This window comes from Haliotis rubra, unplaced genomic scaffold (genome assembly GCF_003918875.1).
Source record: "Haliotis rubra isolate DU_JTF1 unplaced genomic scaffold, ASM391887v1 Scf1585, whole genome shotgun sequence".
Taxonomy (NCBI): Eukaryota; Metazoa; Mollusca; class Gastropoda; order Lepetellida; family Haliotidae; genus Haliotis; species Haliotis rubra.
Genome location: NW_025765542.1, coordinates 60939 through 78944, shown reverse-complemented (window position 1 = coordinate 78944; position 18006 = coordinate 60939). Strand labels below are relative to the sequence as shown.

The 18006-nt window shown below is 44.4% G+C and overlaps 1 protein-coding gene across 3 annotated transcripts; it reads right to left on the bottom strand.

Moving 5' to 3' along the window:
- Nucleotides 1–10508: 10508 nt before the first annotated feature.
- LOC124271199 lies at nt 10509–17703 on the bottom strand. 3 transcript variants are annotated; one of them, XM_046706282.1, is made up of 3 exons: nt 17621–17703; nt 14130–14249; nt 10509–12209 (listed from the first exon to the last, which is right to left on the bottom strand). In XM_046706282.1, exon 3 carries the CDS (start codon nt 12194–12196, stop codon nt 11078–11080), a length of 1119 nt encoding a protein of 372 aa, XP_046562238.1. In that variant the 5' UTR covers nt 12197–12209; nt 14130–14249; nt 17621–17703; the 3' UTR covers nt 10509–11077. The 3 variants fall into 3 exon arrangements, with proteins under 3 accessions (XP_046562238.1, XP_046562237.1, XP_046562236.1); XM_046706281.1 differs by having other exon boundaries at nt 14135–14249; XM_046706280.1 differs by lacking the exon at nt 17621–17703 and having other exon boundaries at nt 10509–12220; nt 14162–14245.
- Nucleotides 17704–18006: the final 303 nt, after the last annotated feature.

Genomic DNA, 18006 nt, shown 5'->3' with positions numbered 1-18006 from the left:
CAAACCCGCGACCTTCCGCTCTCCGGGAGGACGCTCTAACCACTACACCATCGAGGCGATCGTGTGTATATAAAACATATAGATATTTTTTAACAACAATTATAACATAACATGCAGATTTATTTCTAATTGCATCATCTGCTGTTGCGGTGGCTTGTTATTATTATATAGCAGCATAACGACCACCACGCTTAATCCCGTTGCCATGGCAGCAACAATCCACGGAGTGTAATGGGTACTATTTTTGTGGAAGCTTGGCTAAACCACCTTTTCTACCGGCGGTGACTTTTTTAGGATTCTTGGTGGTGACTAGTTGTATCGGTGTCATCGTTGCTTCCTCCGTCGGCGTTTACTCCTCCTGTTGCGCATCCATGTTTTATATTATTATCATTTTTATTTTTTGCTTCTTTAAATTGACAATGCTTTGCAGTGATGATCGCCGCGGTCACCGGGGCCAAAAACATGCTGTATCTGTGGTGCAGCACGCAGCTGACGGCGCTCAAAGCGTGGTCGATGAACGGATCTTTCTCGAGATCTTCCCACAGGTAAAGTCAACGTTCCGGTGGAATGGGAAGGAAGTACGACGGTATGCCGGTGTAGACCTGCGTTATGACAGACCCCATGGTTTTCGTCATTTTGGCGAGGAGTCTGGCTTCCTATCTCGCATACAGCTTGTCGATTTCTTCGGCTGGCATTTTGTGAATTTTATCGGGAGTGTGGTCGCCACCATCCCAAGTATTGTTTGGCTTTGCCGCTGACCGCGAGCACCACCAGTCTCTCTCGCTTGTCGTTTTCATTATTATTATCATCATCCAACATTTGTTTGAGCAGTTCGTCGCACTCCATCTTATAATGTAGCAAACGATTTTTAAGTATAATACGCGAAACACAGCAAGATGAAAGTCAAGTTGCACACAACGATAGTTTCGAACATCGTGTTTGCTTGAGTTATGCTAGAATTTTGGTAGAATTTTGCTTAAGCTATCAGACTTTATACGCAAAGAGTTGATCGGTTTTCAACAGGAGTTTGGCGTGTTTTGTTTCTGCGAGCTGTTTCTTCACTCGTTCTCATTCTTGTTTGGTCGGAATCCCGTCGTTTTCTCGCAAGAAGTCCTCAAATGAATCCCTGTCCTTGCAGTGAAACAGGGCAACCCATCGCGTCTGTTCCCGTAAATCTTTCAGCATGAGTTGAATTTCTGCGTCAGAACCCAAACGCTGTGTTTCGTGTGTCGGTGCGAGGAGGCCAGGTACGACAGCGCGTCTCATTTGTTAACCATCTCCTTGTTGGCGCTGCAGTTGTCCAGGATGAACAGCATCGATTCTCCTTTCTCCCGTGTTCACCCATAAAGACGGTCAGAGAATGACGATATGGTTGAACACGTCGCAATAGTATCATTCCAGCATGTCCAGCATGAATGCCGTCTTGCCGCAGCCCATCTGACCGCACACGATGGCGCAATGAGAACCGCTAGGTAAATCAATAAATGGCTTGCACGAATCTTCTATTGTCTATATTGAGTTGCGCGTCCATAATCAAGTACAAATATACATTTAACTTGCCGGCCGGATTTTGCGCCTTCTTGGTGATTTGGATGGTGATCCCCTTGCTGCCGTTGTCGATGCGACATCCGCTGCCATGTAGTCTGTCGTCGTCCGTGGATCGCATGTCCAGCCACAGCGTGTAATGCTTATCCAGGTACTTAACGAGGTGAAACCCAGGTCTTTGGCGACGTCGTTGACTTCAGATGAGTGTCGCTTGATTGCCGGTAGTTTTTTTATCTCGTCCCACTGCTAGTGAGCTCGCATGCCTTGGCTGAACAGCTGGTTAGGCACACCTTCGACACACCTTCCACTTTCCAGATCTCTGGATTCCAAGTGAGTTCGGTGTTTCTTCGAAACAGCTCTTACTCCACCATGGGAATGATCAAGATGCCTTTCATCAATCGAGCCGGCACGTTCAGGTTGATGTTCCACAACGTGTCGCTCTTGTCCTGGACGATCATCCGGTGTCGCAACACACGGTCGTACAGGATGGACAGCTTTCCCGAGTACTGGGTGCGAATCTGCCGGGCCAGTTCCGTGCTCGTGACCATGTCAAACTCCAGCGAGATGTTGTCGGCGAGGTAGCTGGCCTCGGTGCACTCCGGAGTGAAGATGACTTTGCCGTAGTCATTGAACGTGAGTTTGTATTCCAGCCTGTCGCCCAGCGCAGCCTGGTAAAATGGCATGTGCCCCTCGAGCATCTAGAAATCGAGCGGTATGCAAAACCAATTCCTGTATGCCGTGGCGACGTCTTTGTCTTCTGACGTTATATTGCTGAGCTGGACTTGCGTGAAACCGTACCCCACACGGATTTCGTTTGATACGTCGTTATTCCGACAAAGTCCTTGATACGCCATGTCATCGCATTTGTTCGAGGTTCTCCAGAGGTCCACGTAACAGTAAAACACGTCGCTGTTGTTGATGCTCAGCACCTCGTTCCCGCTGATTTTGATGGTGGTTTTCTTGACAATGGCATGACCCAGGTTGTTCACGATCGTGGGTTTGTAAGTCGTGGACTCCAACGTGATCTGAAAAGCCAGTCGAGTCATGCCGGGGACGATGGGTTGTTTGCGCCCAGGTTGGAGATATCGAACCAGTAGCATTTGCTTTTGATCGATCGTGCTCAGATTGTTTGTGATCGTCATCGACAGGACATGGCTTTGACACACAGGGGTAAACTGAACGAAATCGATGAGCACATCGCTCGCGAGAAAAGAAATCTCAGGATCGTGACTATGAAGCCATCAAAAACATCATCGAGAAAAGATTGCGTGACCTGGAAGACGAGAGACGGACCAGATTGGAAGCCACTTCCTCCAACCGGGAAGCCCTCCGATCGCAAATCAGCCATGTGCGCAAAACCATTGACCAAAACTTGAACGAGGACACTACGTTGGCCGACAGGATCCGAATTCTGTTCTGGGAACAAGGAATAACCATCGCCAGCATTCTCATGGCTTTGGGCTTCATCATATCAACCTGGTCGTATCGCTGACGGGCGGTGGTGGTACACCACCAACACCAACAAGCCCATCATCATCAGGTGACGACGTCAGAGACCGGATAAAAAAACATTTAAGATATCTTGGCGAAGCCCTGGCTAAACTGGCCGGCAAAGCCGCCGAAGCGCTGCCTGGCATCTTGGGCAGCATCATTTCCTGGTTATTAGGCAAATTTGTCGAAAAAGGTCACGTGGCTCGGTCAAAACCTGTGGGCTTTCTTCGTCGCCGTGGCGATCTGGTGTACGTCGCAGCTAAGGATTTTTTAACCAAATGAGGCACAGTCCACTAGCGTCGTTTTGCGATCCACGTGCCACTGATTGTTCGCCTGCACGTGCGGGGGCAGATGCTGCTGTTGTTGGTGCTACTTCTTCCGGTGTCGGTGCCAGGATGCCCGTTTCGTACTGCAACATGACTCGACTTGCCTTATTGACGTCCTGGTTCAAACCCAACTTTTGATCAGCGGTCGCGATGACGATTTCATTGTTGTAGCCCACCACTCTGTTCCCCCCAAGTTGCATGTTGCTCGGAGTCATGTACAGTCTCCATGTCGACTTTCGAATGGGCGTATTCAAGCGCGTTTTGATAGCGTTCGATGGCACTCGGTAGATTGACCGGTCTAGCAATGGCATCCTCGACGTTAGCCATGAACTGTTTCTGCGCGTCGTAAGCCATCCCTTCATGACCCACGATGCCGGAACACGTTTGTGTCTGAGCGCCCAGCACGCCCACCGTACGTTCAAATCGAATCATTCAATCTGACGACTCCGACACGAGTAAACACTTTCGAAGTGTCCAGCATGAACATTTTCCAATCATCCGCGGGTCACTGCTCAAACTTCAAAACGCGATAATCCTTGCTGTCATCGAAAGCCATGTAATCGTCGTTCCACTCGTTCGTCGTGACGTAATGATACAACTTGTAACCCCAATCTTTCAACAGCTGTTTGCTGGCTTCCGCGAGATACATGTTGTGAATGATGGGAATTCCCAAACCGTGGTTTGGACCCGGCAAACGCCAATCGACCGTCTTCGCATCTAGTTTGTACGCACGTCGATCGTATGGATTTTTTACGCCATTCCACGACTTGTCCTGCAGAATAGGGGCGCTGATTTCTTTCAGGATACATCTGATCTGGTAGTACACATGAAAATAGAACACGGACCGACTCAGCGCATCACGATGAGTGTCGTTCAATGTCACGCCGCACCCGGTAGTCGCGCATCACCCGGTGAAATTGAATTGATTCTGCCAGAACTGCATCGGGTTGTAGAACCAAGCGTGTACCGTTTTCACATTCGTGACCGAAAACCCATAGTTTTTAAACACGTCGATGAACCGAACCATGAAATGTAAACCATCCTTTGCATCGACCACAATACTTGGTTGCGTGAGATATGCAGCACTTATATTATCACTTTTAGAATAAAACACTCCCAGTTTGTACATATTGAATTGTTATATTTTAGTATACATATCGACTTTTCAATATGTACGTGATGCTTCCGGAATAACGAGCGGCGAGTCCAGTCAACTGCTGCACGTGATCGATAACACGTCGGGTCAGCTCTGCGATATCACCTACTTCCCGCGATGGACCAACATCAATGGCAGAAACAACAGGCTGTTCGTCAATAACACCCGCAACCAAATAACGGACAGCTACTACAGCGTGTGCTCCCTCAACCAAGAAATCGTCAAACCTGTGGGAGCCGAACTCAAAATGAACTCGAATGGCACGGTCATGTTAGCCAACAACGGAAAAAACGACTTGAGACTCAGTCGGCCGTTGGCTAAAACGCTCGGGTTTACGTCGAACGACATACCACCGGAAACCACCGTGACCGGCACGAAATTACCTGATCTCGTTCCGTATCGCGAACTGTGCATTCATCTCGATCAGCTGAGCACGACTGACAATGTTCAAGGCGAACGACCTTCCACACTGCTGAGAGCCTTGCCGGTGAAAACGGAAAAGTACGACGGCAGAACCGAATCGTTTTCGTCGCGGCAGTACAAGAAATTAATCCGAGGCAATATCACGGAATTGAAAATATCAGTTTTAGACATTAAACATGATCATGTAAGTATAGGATATCTCAGCGCGATGCTGTACATACGACAATGACAGAGTCTCAAGGTCCAGGAACACGAGTTAGAAAATGCGCCAACATAGCGATCACCGACCTCGGGGACACGCGCGGATTCGACGAACCTGCAGTCGACGGCAAACTGTATGCCTTGCAACTGAAAAAACAGCATTTACAAACTACAACTGCCGCCCTCTACTGCCGCTGGTTGTAAGAACAACGACCTAGGCGATTTCAACAACATGCGATACGACCTGATCCGCAATGATGAGGACGAATGGACGATAACCCCAGCGTTCCACGGATGGCTGTTCCACCTGGACGACGTCGAGTCCACGGCCGTCTCAAGAAACATGCAGTACACTCTCATCTTGAACAACGACGACAAATGGGTATTAGTGCCATCCCAAATCGACTGGAATCGCAACATCACGCTCGACTCTCCCCACGTTTTCACGGACAACAAAGATCACTACCTGACGAAAGTCATGAACAACGGAACGCTTCTCGTGGCTAACGTCCCTACGCAAAGACGCAGCGTGATCATCAGCACGTTGAGGCAAAGAGTAGCCCACATGCTTTCGAGCAAACGTGGGATTGCAGATGGTGTCGGAATTTTACAGCGTGGTAGACGTCCTGGAAAATCTGCCAGCGAAATCCACCCTGTACATCCAAGTCTCCCTCGGCGAACGGCCGTCGGCGTGTGACGACGTCAAAATCGTGAAAGGGATCAAACTCCGCTGGGCCAAACAACAACAATACCAAGCTTGCTACGATATCGCTCACCAAAATTTTCCTACTCAACAACATACATATCATGGATTTAAAGTGCATCCCCGAGGAATTATCCAATAACCAATTGAAAACGTCGTAATACATTCTACGTCAACGAAATGAACCATCATCATCCCAACGTCACGCTAGCCGATCTCGGGGACACACTGGGGTTTGGTCTGCCCGGCGAGGAAATGCCTTGTACGCCATGCGCTTACAAGATAACGTGTACAAATGACGAGAAGTCATCATCGAATCTCATTTGAACTGGATTATTAACCTGGTCCTGACCTACCCCCTATCTTATCATGGATAATAATGATGGTGGCGTCTCGCTGAAAAATAACGGGATACTGCTGGGGAGGTTTGATCCTGGAAGAAGAACGTGGATGAGCGTAGCGCCATTACCAGATCAAACGGCTAACATGTTAGTCCCCAATGAGATGCTTGATTCATAGAGCAAAAACACAACAAAATCACTATGCTTGATTAAGCTTTAATAATAACTTTTAATCATGATAAAATAAACATGTGAATAATATTTGGCACAAATGAAACAAGGACATATCCGAACATTTCCGAGTGTTACGAAGGTTTCTGAATGCAAGTCAAAATACCGGTTTTCGATCAGCGTATGGCAATACGTATCGTTTTCATGTCTGAACCGGTAAATACCGGTAAACCGGTTATATTGCGCAGCCCTAATAGACAACTTCTTTATTGAAATAGATGAGACGTGATTTGGCATCACGTTTCGGTGTAGATCCTAACCTTACAAAATGATGATATCATTTGCTTGATAACGGTGTTAGGATCTACACCGAAATGTCGGATCTATTGCAATAAATACCCGAACGCGTCATACCAAAAGACGTTAAAATATGGTACTTGTTGGTCCCTGTCTGGCGCTCGGCATTAATGGGAACAACAAGGACTGGTCGGCTCGGAGTCAGTATAATGTGTCTGAGTGGGGTATTCATGCTTCACTGCGGCATGGTATCTCAGTGGGCTAGCACTATAAAACCAGCTTAAGTCTGGGCTAGTACAAGCAGCCGCACATACACATACACACGCATGCACGTCGTCATATGAGCGAAATATTCTCAAGCACGACGTTAAACCCAATTTCACCTCACCTCACCTCACCTGCAATAAAGATGTTGTCAATCCTGTTCACCATACCAGCTTCTAAATGCTACTTAAAGAAGCAATATGCGAGCGCTGCTCTAATGTGTATTTCGAGTGGAATTGTGGCGGTGGCGTAGTGTAAAGGACTAATAAGGACTATTAAACTAACATAAATAATGCAGACATACTGCATCATGGGAATATATATACCATGCATAATGCATAGAAATGTTTAACATTGTACTCAACAAAATTGATGAAATTCCATGATCTCTGCTTAATGGAATGGACTGAAACATCAAGCAACAAGTATTTTGATGTTAACAAAAACCCACAATAATACACACAAGGGATCGCTGCTCGTTCAAAAAAATTCACAAAATCCAAGAGAAAAAGAACGTTATAACGATCTTAAAGCGATACCTATGTTTGGTTCACTGTTTTTACTGAATGACATATGAGTGATTCATACCTGATGCAGTCACTTACTCCAGTATTGCCCTTTGAATAGAACTGTGGAGGGTGTTGCCCAACGATATTGCCCACAAGGGAAAATGTGTCACTTATCTTGAGCACGACACTTCTGAGATTTTGTTTGATGTCAGCATAACATATTCCTGTAAATACTGTTGAACTGTTTCAGGCATATTATCAGTACATTGGTCACAAAGACATGGTACTTCCTTATCAACAACACAACTGGAGAGACATTGTGCGCAGTAACCCAGGAGAAATATAGTCAAAACAAGTTCATTCCCGTCTCTTACGACGGTGTATTTTACAATTTTACGTTACTGAGGGACAGCATATGTCAGAAGACCTCAGCATTTATGTGCAGTTCGTGGAGACCGACTTTAGAATGGCGAATTCGAAAACTCTTTGGCAAGGCCTGAAATACAAATGATCAACCTCATCCTTAGCAATTCTGACGTGACAAGATTACCTGCTGTATATCACATGAAATATATCTAGTATTCGAAATTGTGCCCAGTTTCTAAATTTCCTCAGCAATATCGTTTCAGGATCAAATAACTCCAGATTCAATAGCCTTAATGGCTACCAGTGAATCAATAGGAATGCTTGCTTCACGGTCATATTTATCCACCCATCTCAGTTCCTGCAGATTTGCTGTAGGTTCTGCTGCAAGACCTGGTATGTCACCATGAAGTGTGAACACACTGGAGACAGTCTGACAAGGGACCAAGAAAGCTCCACCAGTAAGGGCCATGCAAGAATCCTCAGAGGCGTCAGTATAAATGTATGTAACTCTACATCCGGAGTAGATCCTCAGACATATCTCTCACCACATTTAGATTCATATCCTTCTTAACAAGGGAAGTAAATTCACAGCAACACCCTGGTTACAGAGAGAAGCCAGAGGCCATTTGAGAACTTCTGGGTGGATCCATTAGATTCATGTGAACAGCTTTATGTTGTTCTGCCAATTTCTGTATGTTCGAGCTATACCGGATCTTACCGTGACACCAGACACACATGCCATTCTCCACACAGACATAAAATATATCAGTAACCTTCAGCTTCATAAAGGGGTTAAAGTATCGTAACAGTATTGTCCCTCCTGAGAGGGTACGTAAGACCCAAAACTGTCGAAGTCAATTTAGCTCAACCATGTCTATTAATCGTAGGTCATTTGTTATTTTAAATAATTTCCCTTCCATCGCCAGCGACTGAAGGGATGGTGTAAAACCAGCTAGGGTCCATGCGGGTAGCAAAGGCACTGTAAGTCCCCATGTTCCCTGATATGGTGATCTGATCTACCTTCAATTGTTGGCGATCTATAGCCCATTTTTATGTTGCAATGTCCTAAATAGTAAACAGACGTACACAAGAAAGCACACCCCGGTGCTTTTAGATTACCTTCCAAAAAGCGAGTTTTTAAAGTGATGTATAAGTCACAGACTTTCCTAATATGTTGCCAGCCGTGAAGGTCCGGGATAGAATATTGGCCTTCAGTCACCCATGGCGACTGACGGGATCGGGTGGTCAGGCTTGCTGACTTGGTTGACACATGTCATCGGTTCCCAATTGCGAAGATCGATGCCCCTGCTGTTGATCACTGGATTGTCTGGTCCAGACTCGATTATTTACAGACCGCCTCAATATAGCTGGAATATTGCTGAGTGCGGCGTGAAACTCAACTCACTTACTTACTCCTAATATGTTGCCAAAACACCACAGATATCGTGTCCAATTGCGAAGTTGCAGTCAAAATCCCAACACTTTTCAAATAATCCCCAAACACCAGGTGTGTACTTTCTTTTGTACGTCAGTTTATATATTTTTAAGTTACATGTTAGTTTTAAAACTTTAACTGTCATATTCTAGATCTTTTCCTGTCCTTCGCAGACAGATTTTAAGATATAACATCATGCAATATCTAAATATGATATCACGATATGGCTGAAATATTGCCGGTGTGACGTTAAATAATAACTCACTCACTCACCTTTAGTCACGATATGGCTCAAATATTGCCAAAGTGACTATAAATGTTAACACACTCACTCACTTATCTTCATAAATCCTGTTGCCAAAACATATCATATGCCTTTCCAATATAAAAAAAATACGCACAGCATATACTCCTGATTGACAATTGCTTACCGATCATCTGTCTATATTCTGATCAGTGCATAAGCGACCTTTCTGAAATCCGGCTTGAAATGTTGCTAAAACCTTATTTTCCTCAAGATAATGCGTAAAGCGGTTCATAACCATTCTTTCCATAATTTAACATAAATTGGACGTAAGAGAAATTGGCCTTTACGATACTGGGTTTATATCTGGATTTAAACAACAACGCGCTAAAGCTGTTATGATTAAATGTGTATGTAACAAGCTTAAATCACAGGCTGCAGATGAACATTTATACAAAACAAACGTGATGGTAATGTGTTTCAAATGAGAGGACATTTGTGACGACCCAAGTGGTTATTTAGATTATACCCTGGAGGTAACTAGAACAACAACGGAATTATAAACATCTAACATGCATATAAACAATAAAAGTGGGACGTCCCTCAGTCTTGACTTCATCACATTGGCAATGCTTTGTTCACTGGCTGCTTTGTATATCACAGATATCGGTGTTGTGTACCGTTTGTCTACTTTGTGCAAACTGTGTGAGTATCAGGTGCTACCGGAACAGCGAGATATGCCCTCATGTTTATCGGGCACCTGGTGCCATCAGTGATTGTAAATGAACCGTTCATTAATTTCATCGCCATTATATCTTGAACACCAAACTGACTTATTTCGGAACAGTGGGTGAGTGAGTGAGTTGAATTGAGTTTTACGCCGCTTTTAGCAATATTCCAGCAATATCACGGCGGGGGACACCAGAAATGGGCTTCACACATTGTGCCCATGTGGGGAATCGAATCCGGGCCTTCGTGGTGACCAGCGCACGCTTTAACCACTAGGCTGCCCAACCGCCGCCATTTCAAAAGACAATCAAAACCGATGATGTATTATTGTAAACGGACATATGATAAGACGTTTAATTACTGTCATGCAAAAAGCGTCAAATTAACGACGAACTTTCTCTGAGTATACTAAGTAATCGATATCAGTAAGTTTGCGTCGTTATTCCATCGAATGACCATATCATGTATAGTATTTTGATAGATGCAGGTAATGTTCCCAGTTGCCTTATGCGCCGCAATTGTGCAGAGGTGCGGCCAAGAAGCGTCCCGAAACACTATGGATCAAGATATGTTTCACCCAAATCAAGACACGTTATCACGTCTCTGGAAGCTGTTGCACAACATGGAGAAATATTGCGCACATAGGCGTTAAAACATTGTAGTTATCGGTTTCTTGCCAGTTGACAGAGATGATTTTTTTCTGTCATACAATGTGAATCACGATTGCTTAATGCAAAAAATATCATAGTCTCTGGCTAAACATTCAAAAGCTTAAGCCACGATGGATTCACATATCGTAAACGAAAATAATACATCTCTTTACATCATGTTTGAAACTGAAACAACGTCGAATTTAAAGAACACCATTTGATATTATCATGGTCCGGATTTATGAGAAAATGCATCTTTTTCACCAAACGATAACAAACTGTTTCTTATTCGCCCAACCCAAGTGTCCGCCATATCATTATAGGGAATGGTTATTTTCAAAAGTTCGTCGTTATCAGGACCCCAGTTCTGTAACCGGCTACCCCAGTAATGCAGCATCCGCAGCTCTTTTGGATCAGCCGGCATCCTGCGCATTTGCGACATCACCGACCCTTTGTGAATATCAGGCCGCACACAACATGGCTGAAAAATCGGCTTCACTAATTTATTGGCTGGATCAGGCGTCGACCGTCTGATTCTATCAACAGTTATATTTCGGCTTCTATCCCCTTGGCCAAGCATGAGAAAGTTAGGCATGGATACTTCAGCAACGTCAGGGTATCTGTGTTGGACATCCTTGAGGTATCTCTGAAGGAACTTCTCCTGCTTGTCCTCCACATGGTAGGGATATTCATCCATATCCACTGACGTCATCCAAGTAGAGTTTGATCCTTCTGCTTCGACCCATTTCTTGTAGCACTGAACCTGTGCTTGCATCGCGTTGTGCGTGTAGATTCTTTTGTAGGACACTAGATGTAGAGTTATATACCGACGGAGTTGTCTTTCCATGTCGTCATCACCAGTATGCCAGTGATCACAGATGTACACATGTTCTACGCCAGCTAGAAACATATAATGTAACCACTGTTTCAGCTCTCGTATTGTCCATTTTGCCTTGTCAGCACTATACAGTCTAACCATCAATAGATGGCTGAGGTAAAATCTGGTCTTTCTTTGACCTGTGAGGATATTTTTATATAGTTCTCTTTGCCAAACAGGAGGGATGGTGCCAGAGTCTAATGCTTTTTCGTAGTTCAATATAAACGTTTTCTGACCGCTATTCAATAATTCAGTTCCGCCATGTTCTGTGACGTTCACAACGTTTGACTCAATGATCGAAGTAGTGGGAACGATTTGATCACTGACGTCACGGTATGATATGACCTGGTGATGCCGCCCTTCTTCTCGAGAATGTTCATGTTTGGAGAGGATGTTGACTTGCAGAAAGACTAGTAGGCAGATAATGCCGGCAACGGCTAGAAACGCTCGATTGTAGAGACGACGCATTTCATTCTTGAATCTGCAATGACAATCATAACAAGGATTATAACCTAAATTCATTTGGTGATGGTGATGTCTGAAATGTATAGATATTTAGGGGAACTTGGTGCTTCCAGAAAGAAATATCATGGTCACCAAAGGTTGGACAAAAAGGGGGCGGTGGGGTAGCCTAGTGGTTAAAGCCTTGGCTCGTCACGCCGAAGACCCGGGTTCGATTCCCCACATGGGCACAATGTGTGCAGCCCATTTCTGGTGTCCCCCGCCGTGATAATGCTGGAATATTGCTAAAAGCGGCGTAAAACTAAACTCAGTCAGTAGGCCAAAAAGAGGTTTTCCACAGGATCTACCCTCAAAGACATCCATTTTACTGGATGTAATCGAAAAAAACAGTTGGCAGTCAAAGCCAAATTGTATGCCTTCACCTTATAGATACATCTTTATGCTTTAAGACGCCGTATGAGAGATGTTATCCAAGCCAAATCCAACCTCCTTCCCCAAATCGAGGTTTAACTGAATATTATCGTGATATCGATATTACTGGAATAGTGCTAAAAGCGACGTAAAACCATACTCGCTATTGCGTCAGTATTCACAGAGCCCAAGTGAGTGAGGGCGACACCGGTACTGTCCGAATGATTCCAGACACTTGTATATAAATTAAATGCTTTCCTCATCAAAAGGAAATCTGCTGAACGCACAGAGGATTGTACCAACTTTATCAGTAGCATTTACATGTATTTGTGAATCAATATCAGTGAAATGTTCATAGAGATTTTAATCATTTGGTAAGTGAGTGAATGAGTATGGTTTTATGCCGCTTTTGGCAATGTTCAAGCAATATCGCGGAGGGGGACACCAGATATGGGCTGTGTGAAACAGACTAAGTATGGTAAGACACCCTGACTTGGCTGATGGTATGTTGTTCCCTTGCACGCTCATTCTTACAGTCCCTAGATTGGCTGGAAATGTCTCGATTATTAACGGTACACTCGTGGTAGGGCTGGATTATTGCTGTCTGATCGTGGTGGAGGAGTGAGTGAGTTTAGTTTACCGTGTCTTTTAGCAATATTCCAGCAATATCACGACGAGAGACACCGGAAACGGGCTTCTCACATTGTACATCGTGGAGCGCAGTAGTGCAGTGGTAAGGCGTCTGCCTATCACGCTGAAGACCAGGGTTCGATCCCCGGTGGAGGCATCTAGGTTCGGGTCCCGGTTTGGGCACATTTGCGTAGTATCCGTGGACAAGATACTTAGATCCACATTGTCTCAGTTCACCCAGCTGTAAAATGGGTACCCGTGAGGATGTGCTGGCAATGTGAGTGGTCAGTTCATTGTGCTAGAGAGCATGGCTGTATGATCCTCAGGGAGTTGAAAAAGTATCGGAAAGTACGATAGTGTCCTATGACCGGGATACACACGCACGCCATATGAGCGAAATATTCTCAAGTACGACGTAAAACCCAATTTCACCTCACCTCACCTATGACCGGGGATAGTAATGTACGTAGCGCCGTGAGCAGGCAATGTTAAAGCACAAGACTGACCGATCACCCGGTAGCAATAACGTTATTAATACTACTTTATCGTAGGGACCGCCTCCGTGGTGTAGTGGTTAGAGCGTCCGCCCGGAGAGCAGAAGGTCGCGGGTTCGATCCCCGACCGCGTCATACCTAAATACGTTAAAATATGGTACTTGTTGGTCCCTGTCTGGCGCTCGGCATTAATGGGTACAACAAGGACTGGTCGGCTCGGAGTCAGTATAATGTGTCTGAGTGGGGTATTCATGCTTCACTGCGGCATGGTATCTCAGTGGGCTAGCACTATAAAACCAGCTTAAGTCTGGGCTAGTACAAGCAGCCGCACATACACATACACACGCATGCACGTCGTCATATGAGCGAAATATTCTCAAACACGACGTTAAACCCAATTTCACCTCACCTCACTTTATCGTAGATAGTTCGATAGGCAGCAGTTGGGTCACTGTGGAGTTTGACAGCGTGTTGTTTCCGGCGGAAGGGTGAAAGTCATTGCATCCTAGGCAGTACACTGAACACTGTAAAACATCGGAAGAATAGTACATAAATAGTACATAAATATTATATGAATATTGTAAGAATAGTACATGAATAGTGTAAGGATAGTACATTATGGATAAACCTGAGGAACACTAGCTTCATGTTCGTGTTGTGACATGTATTGACATTGTAACAACGCGAGATCCCGTTGTAACAACGCGAGATCCCGTTACTTGGACAAGGAGCTACAGCTTCACGTTCCTGGGGTCTCTCGCTGACAGACAATTGAACATTTCTATGCTGAATTGAGACAGCGAGGTTGTCCCGGACATTATTCCAAATCTTCACTGCTATATTCCACACATTATTCTGTGACAACGCGGTAGTTGATCCCGAAGTGGTTTCAGTGAATAACGTATTCAAGACGTATGAATCACGAACACGGGATGCAGACATCTTGGGAACAATAACGTGGACAGACCTGACTCGTGGAGCAAGATAGGATGATGTTTCAGAGCAAAACATAATAAAGCTTTGCAGTACGACATTCGATTTGGCCGAAAAACCAGCCTGCTTCGAATACATCAATTGTCACCAAAAACCTGGTCTGTCATACAGACCATGAAATAATATATCCATGAAAGCCCATGCAAGTCTAGATTATGGGGCAAGTCTAGATGTCCACAATTTCCTGAACATTAAGAAAGTCTCAGGGATCCTTTTTATTATATTTTATGATCATAATTAAGGAACTGTTATTTTTCTGTAAAACAAGTTCATTTCAGAGACTATAGCTAGATGACCGTGCTTATGGTATCAGGAATGTTAACATCAACTATCCTCGAGTAACCACACTGCCGGTATAGTCATGACTGGTCTTCAACGAACGCTAGGATGGTTAAAGGTAGTCACAAAAATCCTGGACTAAATAGAAATAAAATCCAACTATATTTCGGTATAAAAATGTCTGGTTTCTCCTTTGAGTTAATGCAGATGCTGGCGATATGATTACCACATTTAAGGTAATTATATGGGACGCATATTTCAAGCGATGCTTATCACGGAAGATAACGATCGTGTTCCTTAATGCGCCACTGTAGTTTCCTACACAAGAATCTCACGAAGGAAATTCCATTGTGACCTATTTAGGTCACGTGTTGCATCTCGTCTTCCAGCCTTCATTATCACTCGCTGACTGTCTTTAAATATAAAGTACATATAATCGTTTCGAGTTGTTTCGATAATGTGCCCATTGAAGGAAATTAACTACATGTTATATCTCATTTTCTAACACCGATTATTTATGCGTAGCTACGGATGGAGATATACTGGAAATAATCATACGAGGTTACGTCCCGAAAGGAGGACAATGGTGAGAGACACATGTTGTACATATGAGCATCCTGTGTTCCACATGTTCTACATCCACTCCGTCAACATGGGCGTGAACTACATCGACTCAGCATCAAACGCCCACAGTGTTGATAGCAATGTATTACTAGAAGTAAACGATAAACAGTCAAACAATTGTTAAGTGAAGTTAACATAATAATTGCAATATTTAACCGGAATAGTAACAAGGTTTATAAGAGAAAGGTGTAGATAAAAGCTGAGAATGAGATTGGGGAAAGTGATTAAGGCTTAGAATGGGATTTGGAAAAATAATAAAGGCTCAGAATGGATTGGGGGAAGTAATAAAGGCCCAGATAGGAAAGTCATAGAGTCTCAGACTGGGATTGGGGAAAGAGGCAAAGGCTAAGAATTGGATTAAGGGAATAAGATGAAGGTGCAGAATTGGGTTGGGGAAAGTGATAATGGCTAAGAATGGGGTTGGGGAAAGTGATAATGGCTAAGAATGGGATTGGGGAAAGTGATAATGGCTAAGAATGGGGTTGGGGAAAGTGATAATGGCTAAGAATGGGATTGGGGAAAGTGATAATGGCTACGAATGGGATTGGGGAAAGTGATAATGGCTAAGAATGGGATTGGGGAAAGTGATAATGGCTAAGAATGGGATTGGGGAAAGTGATAATGGCTACGAATGGGATTGGGGAAAGTGATAATGGCTAAGAATGGGATTGGGGAAAGTGATAATGGCTTCGAATGATAATGGCTAAGAATGGGGTTGGGGAAAGTGATAATGGCTAAGAATGGGGTTGGGGAAAGTGATAATGGCTAAGAATGGGGTTGGGGAAAGTGATAATGGCTACGAATGGGATTGGGGAAAGTGATAATGGCTACGAATGGGATTGGGGAAAGTGATAATGGCTAAGAATGGGGTTGGGGAAAGTGATAATGCCTACGAATGGGATTGGGGAAAGTGATAATGGCTAAGAATGGGATTGGGGAAAGTGATAATGGCTACGAATGGGATTGGGGAAAGTGATAATGGCTAAGAATGGGATTGGGGAAAGAAATAATGGCTAAGAATGGGATTGGGGAAAGTGATAATGGCTAAGAATGGGATTGGGGAAAGTGATAATGGCTACGAATGGGATTGGGGAAAGTGATAATGGCTACGAATGGGATTGGGGAAAGAAATAATGGATAAGAATGGGATTGGGGAAAGTGATAATGGATAAGAATGGGATTGGGGAAAGTGATAATTGCTAAGAATGTGATTGGGGAAAGTGATAATGGCTACGAATGGGATTGGGGAAAGAAATAATGGATAAGAATGGGATTGGGGAAAGAGATAGAGGTCCACAATATGACTGATAGACGACTAGAGAGGTATTAACACAGGTGTAGACAAATGACAGATTAGTACATGTGTAGACAAGGGACAGAGACTAGCCTAGGTGTAGATAAGGGAGAGACACTAGCACAGGTGTAGACAAAGGACAGACAAGCACAGGTGTAGACAAAGGACAGAGACAAGCACAGGTGTAGACAGAGGAGAGAGGTTCACACGGGTGTAGACAGGTGACAGACAAGCACAGGTGTAGACAAAGGACAGACAAGCACAGGTGTAGACAAAGGACAGACAAGCACAGGTGTAGACAAAGGACAGAGACAAGCACAGGTGTAGACAAAGGACAGACAAGCACAGGTGTAGACAAAGGACAGAGACAAGCACAGGTGTAGACAAAGGACAGAGACAAGCACAGGTGTAGACAAAGGACAGAAACAAGCACAGGTGTAGACAAAGGACAGAAACAAGCACGGGTGTAGACAAAGGACAGAAACAAGCACAGGTGTAGACAGAGGAGAGAGGTTCACACAGGTGTAGACAGGTGACAGACAAGCACGGGTATAGACAGGTGACAGAGACAAGCATCGGTACGTTTTCACTGCAAACAGACTATAGTTGTTCAAGGGATAAACACATTAAAATGAACAGCATCTATAAGGTAAATTTCATTATAGCGCAGGATCACACACATGCGTGAAATTTACGTTTGCCTACCTCATACGTCCATCTTATATCAGCTTAATCTTCCTGTCCCTGCCGGCGACCCGTCCTTCAGACCAACCCAGTCACATAATGCACTGCAAGATAACGTACAGCGTCGATCAGGGGCCATCTCAAAACATGTAACACATCAAATATACCATCAACACTGTTACTCTATCGACGCTTATCATTAAAGATAACAGGCACATCCCACGTTCAGCGCTCAGTATGATAAGTTGATTCAGGTCATATAATACGTAAAAATAGAGTGAAAACTTCCTATCTAGAAAGACGTAGTACTACACCTTAATTCATCCATACAGGTTCAAATATGTCTCTTTCATGAGGACTAGCGAGATATTCAATAACACCCCCACCCCTAGCCCCTGTCCCTTCCC